This window comes from Ochotona curzoniae, unplaced genomic scaffold, assembly GCF_017591425.1.
Source record: "Ochotona curzoniae isolate NIBS_2020 unplaced genomic scaffold, NIBS_Ocur_1.0 scaffold_4506, whole genome shotgun sequence".
Taxonomy (NCBI): domain Eukaryota; kingdom Metazoa; phylum Chordata; class Mammalia; order Lagomorpha; family Ochotonidae; genus Ochotona; species Ochotona curzoniae.
The window spans coordinates 20,521,009-20,541,546 of NW_024467119.1; the positions used below are offsets into that span (position 1 = coordinate 20,521,009).

The 20,538-nt window shown below is 48.3% G+C and overlaps 1 protein-coding gene across 1 annotated transcript in view; it reads left to right on the forward strand.

Annotated features, from left to right (window-relative positions):
- Positions 1–20,538, forward strand: part of SHROOM3 (shroom family member 3) — a 301,901-nt gene that overhangs the window by 241,313 nt on the left and 40,050 nt on the right. The window contains exon 3 of the mRNA XM_040966942.1: positions 8,767–8,898. Coding sequence (XP_040822876.1) covers positions 8,767–8,898 — 132 coding nt within the window. The remainder of the gene's footprint in view (positions 1–8,766; positions 8,899–20,538) is intronic.

Below are 20,538 nucleotides of genomic sequence, written 5' to 3' on the forward strand. Positions count from 1 at the left end.
TTTTCACTGCCTTCCCCCACTCTGCCACCACGGCTCCATGATTTCCTGGTTCAGGCAGAAAAGCAAGATGACCTCGCTCTGGGAGGACAGTGATCCGCATCCAGCAGGACAGGACAGACAGCTGTAGGGAGCCCACCAGGAGCCTGCTATTTGCTCAGAACATGGATTGACTAAACCAGTATTTATCAGGCGCCATCCCTGGGGAGTGGACCCTGTCCAGTCCAAGGAAGGAGAGAAAAAGCCGAGTAAGATTGAAACCTAGGGGTCTGGTTCACACTGTTTTTCCACCTGAGCTTATGCAACTTCCCTCTGTCCTCTGAGTCAGAGTTTCCTTATTTGTAAAGTAGGAGTGAAGTAGCACAAAGGCACCTGCCCGCCTATCTTGGAGGTTGATGGTGAAACTCGACAGAGCTGTGTTCTCCATGAAGTAACTGCATCCTTTGAGACCACAGTTTCGCTACCCCCATGGGCTCCGTGAGGCCTGTGGCAGAGACAGAAGAGGGAGGCAGGTTTACAGACAGTGTCAGAGAGTGATTGAACGGGGGAGGGGGCCAACACAGTGGTGTGACGGGCTTGCTCCCCACCTGTAGCACCAGTTCATATCCTGACTGCTCTAGTTCCAACCCAACTCCCTGCTAATGACTTGGGAAAGCAGCCAGAGGATGGCTTAACACCTTGGGCCCTGTATGTACGTAGGAGACCTGGAGGAAGCTCCTGGCTCCCAGCTTTGGAAGGGCCCAGCTCTGGCCACTGCAGCCATTTGGGGAGTAAACCAACAGATAGGGGATCTTTCTCTTCTCTGTCTCTCCTTCTCTCTGTAGTTCTGTCTTTCAAGTAAAATTAAATTTTAAAAAAAGGAAGGAAAGAAGGAAGGAAGGAGAGAAAAGAAGGAAGAAAGAAAAAGAAGAAGGAAGGAAGAAGGAAAAAGAAAGAGAAAGAAAGAAAGGAAGGAAGAAAGAAAGGAAGAAAAGGAGAGGCAGAGGGCGGGAGTCTCACACCACAGTTGCCTCTGAGGACACTGACATCCCGTGCCGGGGTACCTGGTAGCATGCCTCAGCCCTCTTCCCATACCAGCTGCCTGCTGAATGAGCACTTGGGTTCTGGCTCCTGACCTCAGCCTGACTCAGCCCTGGCTGCTGTGGGCATTTGAAGAATGATGAAGTTAACAAAAGAGATCTTTACCCCTCTTTTCCCTTCCATCCTACTTTTCTGTCTTTAAAATGAATAACAAGATTTCTTTTTAAAGGGAAGGTAGACAGCATGTGAACTGCTCTCTCATTGTCCCATGGACTCTACTTTCTTAGCACATTGTGGTCTGCACGATGATTTTGTCTTCCTTCCCATTAACTTACAACTTCATAGATGGGGAACAGTCACGATTGCCAATTCAGGGCTTACTCTACTGTGCGTTGCTGGCTGACAGTGTGATTATTGATTGAATGGATGATTACACTGGGTATAGAGGTGACAGGTTCAGGCCCCCTGGCAAGAACCAGGTTTCCTCCTGTGTCCTGCCTCGTGTCAACACTGGAGCTGGTGCTGGGGACGTCTCCTAAGGGCAGGAATGCAGTTTGCATGCCAGGCGTAGGGGTAAGGGTTCTCCAAATGCTAGCTTCCTCATTCCCTTAGATCTGGGGATATTTGGGCATGAGACAGGGGGTTCCCATAAGAATTTTAATAACATTTCCCTGCCTTCTTTTGAAACTTGCTCTTTAGAGAAGCTTTTAGTGTTAAATGTGGCCCACCGGTGTCAATGGACTTTAGGGTGGTAGAATCAAAAAGCAATTAAAAAAGAAAAGAAAAAAAAATTAATGAATATAAAATCTGGATCTAGAATCTGGTTGTGTAGCTGACAAATTCTGATCTCAAGCAAAGTGTCCCTCTGTGTGACTGTCTACACCTGCTAAATGGAGATAAATAATCCGTACCCTCCTTGGGATAGATGAGGGCTGAAGGGAATAATGTATGGAAGATACTTCAAGCGTGTGTAGATCAGGGATTATGGCTTTCTGCTGCAGAGACTGGTACCAGCCTGTTCCCTTGCCATAATGAGAGAGTAGGGATAAAAGGCCAGAGAGTGTTTTCTCAGGGGACATCCATCTGCTTTCTCCCTCTCTCTCAGATCTATTTACTTGTTTGAAAGAACTACAGAGAGAGACAAAGAGAGAGAGAGGTCTTTTCGTCCCCTGGTTCACCCCTCACGTCACCTCAAAAATCATTGCTGGGTTAGGCTGAAGCCAGGAGCCAGGAGCTTCATCCAGGTAAGAGGTAGTTAAACTTACAGGTTGGAAAGAATTAGAAATATGCAGAATACCAGCGGTAGCGATTGTATGCATGGATCCATTGGGAACTTTTGGAGGGGTGGGGAATCAAATGAGAAAAAAACAGCAGCAGAGCAGGTGCAGAAGGGCACAGGCACGAGATGGACAAAGCACTTCTGTGTGTGGCTCCAGGGTGGAGCGTGCCCGCTGGGCAGGCACACAGAAGAGGTCGGTAAGGAGTGGTCAGGGGCAGGCTGTGATGGAAGGCCTAGATAGGATACAGGCCTGAGGCGATGCAGAAGAAACTTCTAGATGGTAACAAATGATTAGAAAAGCAGAAAAAGGAGGGTAGTGCAGAGACAGTGACCTGGGAGGTGACGGGCTGCCCCTGTAGGTGGCAGGGGTCAGGAGCAGGAACAAGGGACCTTTATAGGAAGGGCAGTGTGTGCCGAATGTCCGCGCGACTTTTGGTGGAGGGTGATGAAGAATGTCAGTGTTTGCCCAGAATAGAAGCCTGTGCCCCAGGGTTCTTTAAGAATCGGTTCTTTAAGAATCCCCCTCCCTCTGACAGCACCTGCAGCTCGGGCCTCGCTTTGGTGTTCAGCAATGATATTAGAGACCTGATAACTCAAGAGGAAGGAGGTGAGGCTGCTGTGGTGGGGCATCTGCTGAAGCTGCTGCCTGCAATGCTGGCGTTCTCTATGGGTGCTGGCATGCAGTCCCAGGTGCTCTGCCTGTGTTCCAGCCAGCTCCCTGCCAACACCCTGGGGAAAGCAGTAGAAGATCCCTGCACCTATATGGGCGACCCAGGTGAAGCTCCTGACTCCTGCCTTTGGCCTGCCCAGCTTTCTGACCATTGCTGTGATCTGAGGAGTGAACCAGCAGATGGAAACACACCCCCACCCTTCTGATTTTGACTTTCCAAATAATCTGAAGAGAGAGAATGAGAATATGACTGGATAGATAAGAATAAGACCAGCTTCATACACGACACTGAATGAAGCAGAATAGAAGCTTGGAAAAACCAAGAGCATGGCGTGAGATAAGGCAGATTGTCATGAAAATGAGGCCATACGTGACTTATTTTGTCTCTTTTTGAAATAACTTGGCCCCACAGGACACAGTAAGTTCTTCATTGCAGAGAGTATCTGCTCCCTCCAACCTGCAAAAGGCAACAAAACAGAGTGGAGCCAGGCCAGGGCTTTGGCCACAGCCCACCAACACTGGTCCTGTCCATTCTGAGAAAACTTGCTGCTGATGACCTGACTCAAACATTAGGACCAAGTTCTGTTTTCACAAAGAAATTGACTCATGGCCTCATCTGAAAGGGACTGGAAATAAGAAGGACCTCTCTCACCCCCATGCTCCCAAATCATGAACTGTGAATAATTTAATACCGCCAAGAGTTTAAGAGCATAGAACTGGGGTTGGCACTGTAGCACTGTGGATTAAGCTGCTGTCTGCAGCACCATTATCCCTTTTGAGCACAGAATTGAGTACTGTCTATTCCACTTCCAATCCAGCTCCCTCCTAAAGCACTTGGGAAAGAGACTCAGATAGAGTTCCAGGCTTCTTGCTCCAGCCTGCCCCAGCCCCAGGCATCATGGCTCTGTTGGGGGGAATAAAGCAACAGATGGCAGACATCTTCCTTGCCCTCACTTTCATTGTAACTCTGCCCTTAAAATGATTTTTGTTTAAGGGTGGGGCATAGCACTCTGGGGTGTATTGCACGGGGCATCCCTTTGTAACCTCCTGTGATTTAATCCATGACTGCTGAGTCCCACTCTGCAATACCTGGGGTATACGGTGGTTCAAAGAACAAAGTGGAAGGCAAGCCAGGTCTGGATCTTGACCTGGATAAGCAGACAGCACGCAGGTGAACAATCACAGTGGTAAGTGCAGTGAAGGGAGAGATTGGGTGTCTGACTCCTTCTCCTCCGGTCAGAAGGAGGATCTTTGTGGTCTCTGAGGAGATGATGTTTGCCCTGAATTGCAGCCTCCTCCCATGGTGCCAGCATTCTGTAGGGGCGCCAATTCAAGTCCCAGTTGCTCCCCTTCTGATCTGGCTCCCTGCCTGTCTAAGGCCTAGGAAGGCAGCAGAGGTTGGCCCCAAAGCCTTAGGCCCCTGCACCCACGTGGGAGACCCAGAAGAAACAACTGGAGCACAGCAAAGAAGCAACCAACTCAGACAGCCCAGGCATGCCTTATTCGTTCTTCCCATGAGGAGTTGGGGTGAACATGGGTTATGCATCCACTAAGCACTGAAAAATATAAGGAGACTTCTTTTTTTTTTAAAATTAATTTTATTGCATTATGTGACACAATGTTAAAGGCACTGGGACTCCCCCCACCCCTCCCCGAACCCTCTCCCCATGGTGGACCTCTCCGCCTTGCTGTATCACCACAGTTCAAATTCAGTTGAGGTTCTTTCAATGGGAGTATTTACCAAGCATAAAGTCCAGCGTCTTATTATCCTAGTTTGTTCAACAATTTCTTGATGAGACCATCTCTGGTCTGAAGGTAAAGCCAGCTAAGTATCATCCCAATCAATTAGAAGCTCTGACATAACATCAACAACCATTTACAACCTTATGGCATTAATTGACTTGGTATTGATTAACAATATGTTAATAAGAAAATGCGGGTTCCTAACTACATCCTGTGACTTCTTCATAGACATTTCAATTTTTAGTTTGTATTCAACCGGATTCCATACACTATGAGGAGGCTTCTAAATGTTCATGGGAAATGCAATGAAAACAGAAGTTTCTCTGGGTGCTCAGAACTTTTAAAATCTGTGCTGAGTTGTTTTCATAAGTCCCAATTTTTTGGAGACTTTCTGAGGACCCCCATGATCATTACTCCTTCTGTGAACAGTGACTGAGTAGATCCCTGTTCTAGACACCAAGCCGGGGCCCCGCTGGTCTTTGGGCAGTATTGGAAGAAGGACCAACACCTGAACAGGCAGCCAGGAAGACCGTGGGAGTTGTGTTTTGATAGTGTGCATGTGTGGCTGTTGTGTTGCTCTGTGACCACTCAGTGGACTGCCTCACCTCAACGAAGGCTGTCCCCAGAGGAAATAGTGTCCACACCAAGACCAAAAGGATTGACCAGGGACAAGCCAGAAGCAATGATGCTGTGTGGGATTTTGTTAGAGAGCTACGCCATTATCTGGTGCCTTTCATTTGATAGCTGTTTGACTCCAGTTCTTCCGCAGTGGATAATGGAGTTTTAAAAATTTCTTGAAAACTCTGTTATAAAAAAAAACACAAACAAACCTGGGGTATGAATTGCAAATTTCTTTTGAAGCCATATAAACCTAACTTGTAATTCCAGGCTTCCGCTGACTTCTCAAAGTACCCAGGTATCTTTGGGTGTCTGTAAGTGAAGCAATACACGTGCCTTGGAGTATCTTTCAAGTAAAAACCAGCTCCCTTGGTGATAGTTTCACTAAACGGCCCCGTTATCATGACTGTCCAGTGCACCTGGGTAATGCAAGGACTTACAGAATTTCTGGCAGACGCTGAATGTATTGGGTCCAGCTTATCTCAAAGGACCAAGAGTGAGTGGTGGGCAGGCAGTGTGGTCTGAAGCAAGATGGACAACCTGTTTGTATCTCAGTGTCATTAAATTCATAATCAGCTTATCCTCAACCCAGTTTCTGCACTGCAAGTCGAGAATTATAGTGTGTCCATCTAGAATGCGTACGGCTTAAAAAAAAAGCCCTCTCTGTTTCTCCTTCTCTCTGTATATCTGATTTTCCAATAAAAATAAGTGAATCTTTTTTTGAAGCTCCTTATTTATACTCTCCTTCAAAAATAAGGCATGCAATAACTCCAGGAAACAAATATTCCTTTTTTTAAGGTAGATGTCTGTGGGAGGCTTGTGGTACCACTAGGCACCAGCAGGGGGAGTCAGCCCTCTAGGGGGCAGTTGGCATAGTGACCTGAGGTGGGGTGACATGACCTCAATGCACAAATGAACTGGTCTATGTGTAGATGAGGCAGGGGCAGGGAAATAGGGTGACAATCCCAGGGCTCTAGGATGACATTCCCCAACACTCATTCTAAGACTGTCCTCCACTCACATCTTCTAGGAGACTTCATTTCCTTAGAACTCTGAGTGTAAGAATGTGGATTAGTTGTCCACATTGTTCTGGAAGAGTGGAAGGCAGCACAGGTGTGTCCTGGGTCTCCAGCTGGAGAATCCAGCTCCTTCAAACTAGGGGCTACCTCGGCCAGGCCAGGAGCTGGGGAGGGGCTGTGCTGTGATTTACTCTGGGGGTCTTCTGGGAGGGACAAGTGGCAGGACAGCGTGGCTTGGGAAGACAGAGCTGCTGCACTGGTCTCTTTTCTTCCTCAACAGAAATTGGGTTGTATTTCTTGGAATTTTGGGAATTGTTTTTCAAAGATTTTATTTTCATTTGAAAGGTAGACTTACAGAAAGAGAGCTCTTCCATCTACTAGTTCACTCCCCAAATGGCCACAACACCTAGAGCTGAGCTGGTCCAAAGCCAGGAGACTGGAACCTCTTCCAGGTCTCCTAGGTGGGTACTGATACCTGAGGATATGGGCCGTCGTTCCACTACTTTCCCAGGTGCATTAGCAGGGGGCTAGATCAGAAGTGGAGCAGCTGGGACTAGAACCAGTGACATTGCAGGCAGAGGCAGTGTACGCTGACACCAGCCCCTCCCCTGCCCCTGAAGTGTCAAAGGAGTCATGGCAATTCTGGAAGGCATGCAACATTCTCCATTCCCTGTGCTCCATTTCACGCTGGCCTGCTCTTGCCTCTCGCCCTGTGTCTCTGGGTGCCTTGCAGGAACCAGCTGGGGAGAGACAGTTCAATCTCGGAGCTCACTCCATTGTGCAGAAAGCTTGGGCCAGCAGTTGTGGTTTAGGCAGAAAAGGAGGAAGGAAGTCCTTGGCTGCCACAAAGGTTCCATGAAAGCTCAGGGCTGTTTTTTTTGTTTGTTTGTTTTGTTTTGTTTTTTCCCTCCCAGGAGACGTCAGGGTCCTGGGGAGACCTGAAGGGAAATAGCCCTTGCTAGCTTTGGGGTGTGCTGTACGTGTCCTTGGAATCCTTCTGTTCAGATGTGTGATGACAAGATGCACCCATTTCACAGATGTGAGAACTGAGGTGCTGAGAGGACAATTGCAGAGCCAGGACTCACCCTCCAGAGCAGCCACGTGTGCTGCCTCTTTCTGGCTCAGAGTTGGCATGCCCCATGTCCCCAAATTCATAAGTGACAGAACTTTAACAGATCTCCAGACTTCACACGCCCAGAATTGCATTGAATACTTCCAGAGATGGCGAGTTCCCGCCTGGGGAGAAAAGTACAAGGAGGTGGGGCTTGGGTACAAGTGAGGCAAGGACAAGAACTTGGGCCTAGAGATGCAGGCTCCCGCTAACCTCCTGGTCAATATCTCAGCCGAGCCTGAAAATAAACAGAAATTCTTTGACTTGGCTTTGGGATTTAAAGGAACAGGCTCTTTCACTTTCCTTACATGTTCTGGGAAATACAGCACCAGATGGACTGGGCTGCTTTGTAACAGCTGTCCACTAATCCTGTCCCATCCTTGGCCAAGGCTTGCCAGGGGCACGGCCACGTTTGTGCCTCTTACAGATTTTGTTCAGGAGCCCACCAGTTGGGTTTTGGCAGCTTAGATCCCTGATGATGGAAACTGAGAACCCACCAGTGCTACCCAGCAAGCTGGGGTGACGGTAAAGGCTGCCTGGCAGCCTGATGACAGGGTGGCACTAAGACTGCTTGGGGCGTGGGTTTGGAGATTAGGCATCTGGGAGAAGAAACGTGCCTGTTCCTGTGGCGGAACACATTGGCCATGTGGGGCTTAACATTTTTCTCTGACTCCCTGGGAGTAAGGAGGGAAGGAGTTATGGGAATGGTGAAGGGGAGTGGATTTAAATGGACATACAAAAGGCTTGCCTCCCAGCATGGTGGAATTCAAATAATCTGAAACAGTGCTAGCCCAGGAGCTGGCATGAGCTACTGCCCGTGGGACAGAGCCGGGGCTGTTCCCCTTGGCATTGCTGTCATTGCAGAGGCATTAGGGAGAGAGAGAAGGGTGGCAGGGTGCGCCGTGTGGCAGGGCGCACTGTGAGCTAGGGAGCCAGCTTGTGGATGGTTTGCTTCCAGGAACCCCGTGGTAAACTCATTTCCCAGCTCTGAATTACAGCACATTGCATTTCATCCAGGTCAACACTCGTCTTTTCTTTGCTCAGGCAACTTTGGTTTTCCAAGTTGAGGAAATGTGCTTTTCTCATTTTCTCTTCTCCCAGAAGCATGCAACAGGGGAGGAAGAAGAGGCTGGGTGGTGGGTTCACTTTCTCTAGGGACAAGAATGGGGTTAGACAGGTGCAGGCCTAGGACACTGCGTTGGGCTGTGCTCCAGGCTTGCTCTTAGGCGTGTTTCTTGTGCCACCTGTTTGTGCTCATGCCATGTTGAGTGCCACCCCACTGAGCTCCTTGTTTTTCTATTTTCTGCAGAGATGTGTGTGCAGACCCAGGCCATGCAGATACTGGTGTGCCTAACGCCCTCAGCCCAGAGCCCCACACCTCTGAACTGCAGCACAAGAAGGCAGCATGGTCAGGAGGGGTTAAACTTCGGCTGAAGCACAGGTAAGAGAGGCTGCTGACACAGAGTAGGACAGAAGTGAGGTGGAGAGAGTCAAGTTGTAGGCTAGGGGGAAGGTGGGAGGGGCAGAGCAAGGAGGGCAGAGAAAAACCCAGTGTTCAAACAGTGAAGGATTTTTGTAAATTAATACATTTTCTTTATTAGCTAGATACCTCCAATCTGTTGGTTCACCTCCCAAATGCTCTCAGTAGCCAGGGCTGGGCCAGATCAAAGCTGGGACTCAATCTGGAGCTCCTGTATAGGTGACAGGGACTAAAGTACATGAGCTGTCACTTGCTGTCTCCCAGGATGTTTTAATAAGAAGCTGGACCGGAAGCAGAGCATGGACTTGCACTGAACACTCTGATATGGAATATGGATGTCATACTCACTATACCAAACACCCACACCAGGATGAAGATCTTAATAGCAGTTTCCTAAATAGCAGAATTCTATAGTTCCTAGAAGATCTCTCAAATCACGTGGTTCAAATACCATCATAAAAACACCAAGGTACTGGGGCTGGTGCCATGTGACAACAAAGCTGAGCCTCCATCTGTGGTCCTGGCATCCCATACAGGCACGGGTTCCTAGCCTGTCTGCCCCACCTGCTGGTAACCTGGCATAGCAGCTGAAGATGGTCTAAGTCCTTGGGCCAGTGGGCCTACATGGGGAATCTGGAGGAGGCTCCTGGATTCTGGCTTCAGATCGACCTAGCTCCATTTGGAGACTGGACCAAATATGCAGATGGAAGAGCTTGCACACCCTCTGTCTCTCCCTCTCTCCCTCTAGCTGCCTTTCAGATAAAAGTCAGTAAATCCATATATAAAAAACCTGGATACTGAAAGTATGTGAAAAGATGGAATTAAAAAATAATTTTAATACAAAAATTTTTGAAAAATTTTTAAAAGATTTATTTGTTTTTATTGGAAAGTCAGAATTGCAGAAAGGAAGAGAGAGAGAGGAAGATCTTCAGTCCAGTGATTCACTCCTCAAGTGGAACTGAGCCGATGTGAAGCCAGGAGCTTCTTCCCCTCTCCCACACGGGTGCAGGGTCCCAAGGCTTTGGGCTGTCCTCGACTGCTTTCCCATACCACAAGCAGGAGGAAGCTGGATGGAAAGTGGAGTAGCCATGACACAAACCAGTGCCCACAGGGGATCCCAGCGTGTGCAAGGCAAGGATTTAACCACTGGGTTACTCCGTGTGGCCCCGATATTTGAAATTCACGCATAGTTCTTTTTCATTGCAGGCCTTTCCCATAAACTTTTTTGAAGATCACTCATATGCATGAATATCAAAATCTTTGTGCCAAAATCAACAGTTTAATTCCATTTTGCACAAACTTTTTGAAGCATAACATTTGTTCATGTTGATGCTCAGGGACTTTTTGTTTTCTTTGTCTGTCTGTTTTGACTTACTTATTTTTATTGGAAAGGCAGATTTACAGAGAAAAAGATCTTTTACCTACTGGTTTGCTCCTCAAGTAGCTGTGATGGCCACAGCTGAGCCAATCTGAAGCCAGGGCCCAGAGCTTCTGGGTCTCCTACATGGGTGCAAGGTTCCAAGGCTTTGGGCTATCCTCCACTGTTTTCTCAGACCACAAACAGGGAGCTGGATGGGACATGGAGCAGCCAGGACACACACCGGCACCCATATGAGATCCCAGTGCTTACAGAGGGAAGATGAGCCAACTGAGCCGAAGAACTGGAACCGATGCTTAGCGTTTTTAACTTACAGGGGTTTTTTTTGTTTTGTTTTGTTTTTAAGATTTAGTTACTTTATTTATTTATTTATTGAAAGGCAGAGTTAGGGGGAGAGATGGAAATCCTTAGCTGGCTCACTCCTCAAACAGCCACAACAGTCAGGGTTGGGCCAGTTCAAAACCAGGAATCAGGGCCTTCTTCTACCCTGGTGAGTGCAGGGTCCAAGAACTTGGGTCAACTTCTACTGTTCTCCCAGGGGCCACGTTAAACATGTTAAGCTGTGCAGTGAGCGCAAGTCATCTTTCAACTGATCATCCCTGAAACTTCTCATGTCTTTTTTTTTTTTAACTTATTTTTTGAAATATTTTTGAGCTAGCCTATTTTGAATTTACATTACGGTCAAGGCTTTATGCAAGGAATGTTCTAAGGTTGCAGTGAGAATGTGGCCAAGATGAGCAACTCTATGCTGTGCCAGTGAGCGAGCCGGAGAGCTTTCTGAGCAGTAGGTGATGTCCTGGCCATTTAGTGAAACATTCACACTGCAGGGCTGGTGTTTGGCACGGCGGTTAGGTTGCTCCTTGGGATACTTCATCGCCTACCCGAGTCCTGGGTTTGATGCCTGGCGTGGTACCAGTTCCTGTTTCCTGCTGATGCACAGTGATGGGCGACGTAGCCGAGCTGTTGTCACCTATATGGAAGACTCCTATTATAAGCCGGATTCCCAGCTTTAGCTCAGCCCATTCTCTACCCTTGCAGGCAATCTCTCCCTACCTCTCTAACTGTCAAGACAAAATAATAAGCAGTATCAGTACATATTCCAACTCTGTGAGGCTGGAATTCACGGGAGCCGGCAGTCTGAGCGAGCTCTCAGCCCTTGTTCTCGGTTGCCTCAGCATCAGCATGCCCCTGCTCACAGTGCCTTGTGCTCTCCAGAACACTTCAGATGCAGCTCTCTCCCAGGGAAAGAGAGATGAAGCTCAGGTGCTGGCTTAAGTCTGTGGTAGTTCTCATTAACATCATCCTCTTCCCGATTAGCACAGACATCGGGTGCTGGCTTAAGTACAGAGAATATGGTGGGTCCGTGCAGTCAGGGGCCCTAAAACTCAGACTGCCATTATTCTCCTTACTTGTAATGATAACTATTTACAGTTTGTCTGCTTCCAATGTGTAATGTAGGTTTATCAACTGATCTACCTCCTGCAGTTGCTAAAAGGATTTAAAGAGCTAATCACATAAAACACTTGGGGCTCTGCCCAACCGTGAATGGGTTCAAGGAATAGGTTATTCCTGTTATTAGTTATCCTGATTATGGGGTCGGCACTGTGGTGCACTGGATTAAGCTGCCACCTGCAATGTGTGCATTCTCATATCTGAGCAGTGATTGGAGTGCCAGCTGCTCTGTCTCTTATCCAGCTCGCTGTTGATGCACCTGGAAAAGCAGCAGCAGATGGCCCAAGTGCTTGGGCCCCTGACACCTCTGTGGGAGACCTGATGGAGTTCCAGACTCCTGGCTTCATCTGAGCCTCGCCTCAACTACTGTGGCCATGTGGGGAGTGAACCAAAGGATGAAACACATCTCTTTTTCTCTCTTAACTCTGCCTTTCAAATAAATAAATAAATAAATACATCATTTTGAGAATTATCGTGATTTTAGTTTGGGGGTGCTTTCCTATAGCTATGTCTACTTTCATGATCAATATTAACAGTATAAATTTGGATTTGTACTATCCCAAATTTGCATTATCATGTTTCTAGATATGCAAATATGCATGAAGGAATTTGTTGTGTCCTACATAGTAAAACAACTCTGGTTATCTACACAACGTTCTTGGTAAGACTGCGTTTCAACATATGAGTAAAATAAAGTGGGAATGGGCCAGAGGTCCAGAGGAGCCCACTGTCAGGGATGAAGGCCGCGTCCTAGTTTTGGGATGTGTGGAGAGAACGGAGCGGCAGGGTCAGCCCCAGGGGCAGCCTGAAGAAGCAGGAGCTCTGAGGATGTCAGACCCTTCTCCTGCAAGGAGTCCTTGGGGCTTCGTGGTGAGTCACTCTAGTGTCCTGGTAAAGCCGACAGAAGCTGAAAGTCATGCTGACAAAGTTACTGCTCTAGCCTTTGAGGCGCTCGGTCAAGGCCTGGCCCAGCTTGTGGTGGCAGCACACAGATAAGACAGATCTGACATCAGCTTAAGAGGCACAGCCTGCAGCCAGTGAGGGTGGGAGAAAGAAGGAAAAACTGAGGGAGCGACTACTGGGGGGCACCTGGGGTTGGGGCAGGGCCGTTAGCCAGGATGGGCAAGGCAAGAAGATGAGGATGCAGAGCCTGAGCACTAGGCCTGGATTTGACCTTGGGACAACTGAACCCCCTCATACAGCAATCCCTAAAAGCTGAGGACAGCCAATGGACTTCAGTGTATTATTTGGTCTAACCACAAAGATGGGGTTCTTTTAAAAAGCCAATGTCCTCATCAACACATTTGCGTGTGACCAATATAGCTCAATGACTATGGAGGCTAGATGTGAGGAAGCAGGTGGATGGGCAATTTCTTTTTTTTCTTTTTTCCTGTAAAGGTTTATTCATTTATTTGCAAGGTAGAGATACAGAGAGAGGAAGAGATCTTCCATCTGTTACCTCACTTCCCAAATGGTTGTAGTGGTCAGTTGGGCCAGTCCAAGACCAGGTGCCAGGAGCTTCTCTCAGTTCTCCCCTGTGGATGCAGGGACCCTAGAACTTGGGCCATCTTTCACCAGTTACCCAAGCATATGAGCAGGGAGCTGGATTGGAAGTCAAGCGGTTAGGATGCAAATCTGTGCCTTTATGGCACTCACCATAATAGTTGCCTCTTAAGAATGTCACAGGATGCAGGTTGTATATGGCACTCTTGCTCAGGATCCTGCTGGCTGGGATTTTTACTTGTTTTATACAGTGAACATGTTATGTCCATATGTCTTGATTCCACAGCTATGCCAGCCCAGCATGAAGTTTCACTCCATATCACTTCTCTGTTCCCCAAAGCCTTTCCATGCCTCAAATTGTTACCTTGGCAACCCTGAATTTGGAAACTGGATGGGTCTCATAAAGTTAGAGTCAAGTCCTATTTGAATTTTTTTTTTTTTGTAAACTTTTTATTTGGCAATCTTTTTAGATTCCTAGAAAAGTTATAAAAAATAACACAATAGTGCTTTCTCATACAGCTGTCCCACAGCTTTCCCTAATGCTGACAAGTTTTATAACCACAGTACAAATACCAAACAAAGAAACAGCATTGGCAGCTGGGACTGTTGCAGACTTTGTAAACAATAGGCTTACTTGGTTTTCATCTGACTGATGTTGCTCTGTTCCAAGGCCCTGCGTGGGGCTTCACTGGCCCATTTGCTTGACCTCCTCTGATCTGTGATGCTCCTCGGACTTTTTTTTGGTTTCGGGATCTTGCCACTTTGAAGAGGCCTGGCCACTTTTTTTTGTGGAATGCCTTCTTGTTAAGAACCTCTGACAACTTCTTTTGGTTTGGTTGAAACTGCAGTTTTTTGGGGCAGGAATGTCACAGGGACATGTTGACTCCTTCTTAGTGTCTCCTGTCGTGTTGCAGGTTGATGCTAACCTTGACTGCCTGATTACTGCGCACTCTGCTGGGTCCCCTTGCGGGCAGGGCACTGTTAGTGCCTTTGTAATGGATAAATATCTTGGGGGAGAGAACTGTGTGCCAAGTTTCCTGTGTCTTCTCAGACTTTCTCCACTGATTCTTTTTCAAGATTTATTTATCTTTATCTTACTTGAAAGACTGAGTTACAGAGATAGAAAGAGAAGACACACACACATGCACAGATTTTCATCTGCTGGTTCACTCCCCAGATGACTGCAGTGGCCAGGACTGAGTCAAGCAGCAGCCAAGAGCTTCATCTGAGTCTCCCACATGGGTGACACGGGCCCAAGAACCAAGGTCTTCTTTTGTGGCCATCCCAGGCACAGAAGTGGAGCAGCTAGGACCTAAATTGGCACCCATATGGAAGACCTGTGTCACAGGTGGTGGCTTAAACCTCTTTGCCATGACACCAGCCCCATCTCCACTGGTATTTAAAGATTGATTCATTTGGGCCCAGCGGCGGAGCCTAGCGGCTAAAGTCCTCGCCTTGAATGCCCCAGGATCCCATATGGGTGCAGGTTCTAATCCCGGCAGCTCCACTTCCCATCCAGCTCCCTGCTTGTGGCCCGGGAAAGCAGTCGAGGATGGCCCAAAGCTTTGGGACCCTGCACCTGTGTGGGATACCTGGAAGAAGTTCCTGGTTCCTGGCTTTGGACCAGCATAGCATCGGCTGTTGCGGTCACTTGGAGAGTGAATCATCGGACAGAAGATCTTCCTCTCTGTCTCTCCTCCTCTCTGTATATCTGACTTTCCAATAAATAAATCAATCTTTAAAAAAAAAGATTGATTCATTTATTCATTTAAAAGACAGAATGACAGCAATAGCCAGGGCTGTGCCAGTCTGGCACCAGGAACGTGGAATTCCTTCTTGGTTCCTATATAGATGACAGGGACATTAGCAGGAAACTGGATCATAAGTGTAGGAACCGGGTCATGTGGTGCTGGCATTCATATATGGATGTGGTGACGTAATTGCTGTGCTACAACGCACACCCCTCTTCACTCCTTTTAAGCATCTGTTGATGATGCCTGTGACAGCATTACTGTGATGTTCAGAAAATGGAATCTGTATTCACTTTATTCCTTCTGTATTTGTTCAATGGAGTTCTATGAAGAAAACCTCTCCCTTCTCCATCCATCATTTACCCAAACCACCCATTTTTCTCAGTAGGAACTCCTTCATTCTCTTGGACACAGTCTGATGGTGTCGGGGTCTCCTGTGTTGCTCAGCTTGTTCTGGCTCCGACACGTGGGAGCCCTTCCAAACTCATCTGCTCCGAATCCTTTTGGAAACACAGGGCGGGGCGAGGTGCTGATGCCCTGTTCTAATATAGGGAGGAGGCAAACTGTGATGGGCTTGTCATCTTCCCAGGCATTGAGGTGGGATGTTGGGAATGGAGTGATAGCTTGAACAGCCTGTGGGCTGATCCCTGGAAATGGGAAGGACTGGGGTCATCTCTGGAAGCAAACCGAGGCGCTGAGTCACACTACCTCAGAATAGCTAGAAAGGGTTTTCTCACTTGCTGATAAGAAAAGGGAAGAAAAAGCCCCCTTTCCAGATGTTGACCAATGGCCAGAGACAGACATACAGCTAAATATTCTGAATCATCCATCCCATCTTTCCTGTCCTTGAATTCTAATGTATGACTAGAAATCCTCATGAGCTGTCTTACTGTGTGGGCACGGGCTTCTCCACACCATATGTCGAGCCTCAGGTTAGAGTAGTTCATCAGTGAGCTGGCTAAGGGGACAGAATGTTCTGGCTTAAATCTGTGGATCTTCCAAGCCAGTGCTTCCTCACCTACCACTGGTCACCGCCATCATCAGCTCCTTGCCCTGTGACTAAGCATTTACCCAGACACTGGGGTGTGGCTTTGCTTGTAGAGGCAGCAAGATGAGTGGATGCTGAAGACCCAGTGTTTCACTCCTAATTCCCTCTCGGTTGAGCAGCCGGGTTACCTCTGCTGGGCCTCTGCACCTTGCCAGGTGGGGAGTTCTGCCCCAACCCCCACTGCCTCCCAGGGGCTGATGCTGTGTTCTCTAGCTGTATGCCTTAAGGCAGCTCCGGGAGGTGTTCTTACAAAACCCTTGCTTCAGTCTCGTGCCTCTGGCTGGGGAAGTGGAAAGCATTTCGCTTGCTTTTACCCAGTGGCATTTTTGCCTGTGGAGGAGGAGCAAGGGTTAGCAGAGTTGGTTCCAGATGACTTCCTGGTTGCAGTTTGCTGTGGTTTAGAAAAAGAAGATTCCCTTACCACCCTCCTCCTCCTCCTGCCCACGAGATGCAATTCTGGCATTTCTGAGCCTTGTGCTCTTGTCCACACTGCTGGATCTCCTTGGGGAAGCGTACTGAGGCTCACTTCCTCTTCTCCTGGCCTACTGAGCAGGAATTGAGTTCTGACTGGCCGGGCTATGGGGGTCCCTTTGCCCTGAGCTTGGAGAGGGGGTTTAGCTGGAGGCTCGTGGAATTGCTGGGTGGGGAGTAAGGGGTTGCTCCTGCACCCCAGCAGGAGCAGGCGAGATGGCTCTTTATTCCACGGTGGAATGTGACGTCGGGTGGGCCAGAGGGTTGTTCTCCAGGCTCTTGCTGTTTGCAACAAGGTAAGTCCAGACCGTTCTAGGACTGGTTTCGGAATCTCCCCCTGTGGGATTCCAAACTGTGAAGCCTGTTAGCAGATTTTTTTGATGTGCTTGTTTTAGCTCTTTAAAATGAAACATAACCATCTATAGGTTAAGTTTAAGTGTCTCTTAATTTGCCACGGCATGTTTCATTATTTGAGCACTTCCCATGATTTGGAAATTTGTCACTCCCTCTGTCTCCTGAACTTCGGTGCAGTCTCCAGCTTTTTCATCTCATCCGCATGATACAGCACTGTGGGTTGTGTACTTCTTGGGTTGGCTTTCCCTGTTCCCCGGGGACCTTCCAGGGTAACCGTTGCTGCTTCTCACAGCTCACACTTGTGCACCTGCACCCAACTGCTTCTACCTGTGTGACCGACAGCTTGAGAAAAGCAGGCGTGGATTTATTTTCTCTCATTTTTGCCCTGATGCTTTTCCGTTGTATGCATTCCAGGGTCCGCCTTGTGTCATTGTCCTTCTCTCTAAAGAACTTTTTTGACATTTCTTAGAATGTGAGCTTGTTCGCAACAAATTCTCTCCCTTTCGTATTCTGAGGTTTTCTCTCTCTCTTCACTCTCAAAGGCTATTTTACTGGGTCCGTAAACCTAGCTTAGCTTTGGGTTTTTTATTTGTTTTTTTCTCAACACCTTCAATATTTCACTCCTCCCTCTTGCTTGTGTGGCTTTTAAGGAGAGGTCAGGTGTCATTCTTATCTTTCCTCCTCCTTTGCTGTTCTTCCCTCTGGCTACTCTTCATCCCTGATTTTCTTTAAGTTTGGAAGTGATACCCCTAGGTAGAGTTTTCCTGGAATGTCCCCTGTTGACCGTTCTCTGAGCTTCCTGGAGCTGTGGTTTGGGGTCTGACATGAGTTTTGGGAAAACTCTTAGTCATAACTGTTCCAAATAGTTCTTCTGGTTGAGACTGCCCAGTGTATATTACTTCACTCCAGTGCAATTGCAGGTTTACACATTCGTTATCTTCCCCTTCTTATTCACAGTCATTTGAATTCAGCTTTTATCCTTACATAACCTTGATTGGAAATGTTGGTTCAGAGTTAGGCTTCATGCCAGTACGCACTTCTAGGGTACTTTTACTTAAAAAAAGAACCCAATATGGAAAGAGCTGGTGGACACAACCAGGCAATATTCTAGGTGTCAAGCTGGCTTGGATGTTTGTTTTATTGGTATGGGCATTTTATTAATTCATGTAAAAAGAACTATATATGAACAGCTTATTTTGCAAAATACATGTGTAGGGGTCACAAGGCTGGTTTTTCAAGTTTTCTTTGGCATTCTATCATCTGAGAGTGAACAGGAGAACATTCTTCTGAGCTTTCTTACCGTCTCCCCCAGTCTCGTGTTCAGTGTGAGCGGAGGTGGCGGCCAGGCTCTCCTCCATGTTATAAGAATTTGTTATAGAAATGCCAGCAGGCCTTGAGGAGTTGTGCAACAGGTGTTCCTAAGGCTTTCAGCGTCTTCCAGTGCTCTGCCTTTAAATCCTCACTGTTACCCAGGTCCCGATCCTTGGAAACTATTGCAGTCAGTGCTGTCTTTCCCATCATAATTTAAAAACAGATTTTTCTTTTGATCATTACTTAAGGTTTTTTTTAAGATTTATTTATTTTTTATCGGAAAGTCAGACTTTACAGAGAGAACACGAGACAGAGAGAATGATCTTCCCTCCGCTGGTTCACTCCATGTGGCTGTAACGGCCAGAACTGAACCAATCCATAGCCAGGAGCTTCTTATGAGTTTCCCACGCGGGTGCAGGGTCCCAAGGCTTTGGGACATCCTGCTGCTTTCCTAGGCCACAAGCAGGGAGCTGGAAGAGAAATGGAGCAGCTGGGACTAGAACTGGTTCCCATATAGGATCCTGGCACATGCAAGGTGAGATTAGGTTACTAGGCTAATGTGCTGGGCCCTAATTAAGAGTTTTAACTAAACGTAACTTTCTGCACTTTCTTATTTGTAGCCTTAAATGAAGGATACAAGCATTGAAAAGCAGAGATGAGAAAAATTCATCACAATGCTTCAGGCTTGTTTTTAAGGAAAATTCAGTTTCATTTGTGTTAGGAAGCTGGCAGCGCATTTGTTTATTTACTTACTTTTTAAGATTTATTTGTTTTTATTGGAAAGTCAGATATACAAAGATGGGGAGAGACAGAGAGGAAGATCGCCCGTCCAGTGATTCACTCCCCAAGTGACCACACGGCCAGAGCTCCCACGAATTCGAATCCAGGAGCCAGCAACTTTCTTCAGGTCTCCCACATGGATGGGTGCAGGGTCCCATGGCTTTGGACTGTCCTTGACTACCTTCCCAGGCCACAGGCAGGGAGCTGGATGGGACGCGGGGCCACCGGGATTAGAACCAGTGCCCATATGGGATCCTGGCGCGTTCAAGACGAGGATTTTAGCCGCTAGGCCACTGAGCCAGGCCCTGTTTTTGTTTTAATGGAATGATAACTTAGAAAAAATCAGTACTCAAAGGCATGGCTTCTGACACACACACACACACACGCGAGTGCGTGCTCCAGTAACTTTCTTCATCTGTCTGGATAAGCACAATTTACTTTATTCCTTGAAATTACATTAAAAATGAATGCATGTGGAAATGTTTGAGATGGTATTGGACTCCTGTGAGCTCTAGAAGGATGGTCTCCTGTGGATGTCCTGGGGGAGGGGTCCCAGTGTGGTGGGTGAGGAGCCTTCTCACAGTCTGCACGCACCCCACCCTGCAGTGGGGAGGGGAAGAAGCCACACACCTTTGCACTGTTTCCTCTGAGCTGTTTGCCCTCCCGTTGGTGACCAACAAGCTCCCCTGGGGAAGCCCCACGAAACTCTCCCACAAATGCAGGAGCAGTCCACCGGCACACCTCAAAAACCCTATTCTCTCTACCTGTCTAAGCGTTGGATGTCTGTGGAGGACAGCCACTCAGCTCCCAGCCCTCGGCCCTTAGCCCCAGCCCCCCAGCCCTCAGCTCCAGCCCCCCAGCCCTCAGCCCCAGGCCCCAGCCCCCCAACCCTCAGCCCCAGTCCCCCAGTCCTCAGCCCCAGGCCCCAGCCTCAGCCCCCCCAGCCCCAGCCCCCCAACCCTCAGCCCCAGTCCCCCAGTCCTCAGCCCCAGCCCCAGCCCTCAGCCCTAGCCCCCAGCCCCAGCCCTCAGCCCCAACCCCCAGCCCCAGCCCTCAGCTCCAACCCCCAGCCCCCAGCCCCAGCCCTTAGCCCCAGCCCCCCTGCCCTCAGCTCCAGCCCTCAACCCCCAGCCTCAGCTCTCAGCCCTGAGCTCTCAGCCCTCAGCCCCAGCCCCCTAGCCTTCAGCCCCAACCCCCAGCCCCCAGCCCCAGCCCCCCTGCCCTCAGCTCTCAGGCCTCAGCCCCCAGCCCTCAGCCCTCAGCCTCAGCCCCAGCCCTAGCCCTCAGCCCCAGCAGCACATTCTGAGACAGGAACAGAAGGGGAGTAAAAGAACAAAATTCTATGGTTGAAAGAATCAGCAGAAACCATTCCCTCACCACCCCCCAGCCCTCTCAAGTGGATAAAAATGCCTGGTTATGAACTGAGCTTTGACACAGAAGTTATTCATGCAATTCTATTTATGCTGGACTTTTATGAATTTGAAACTCAGTGAATGAGGGTGGATGTTTGGCTCGGAGTTAAGATTCCCACTTGGAATGCCACACCCCATAAT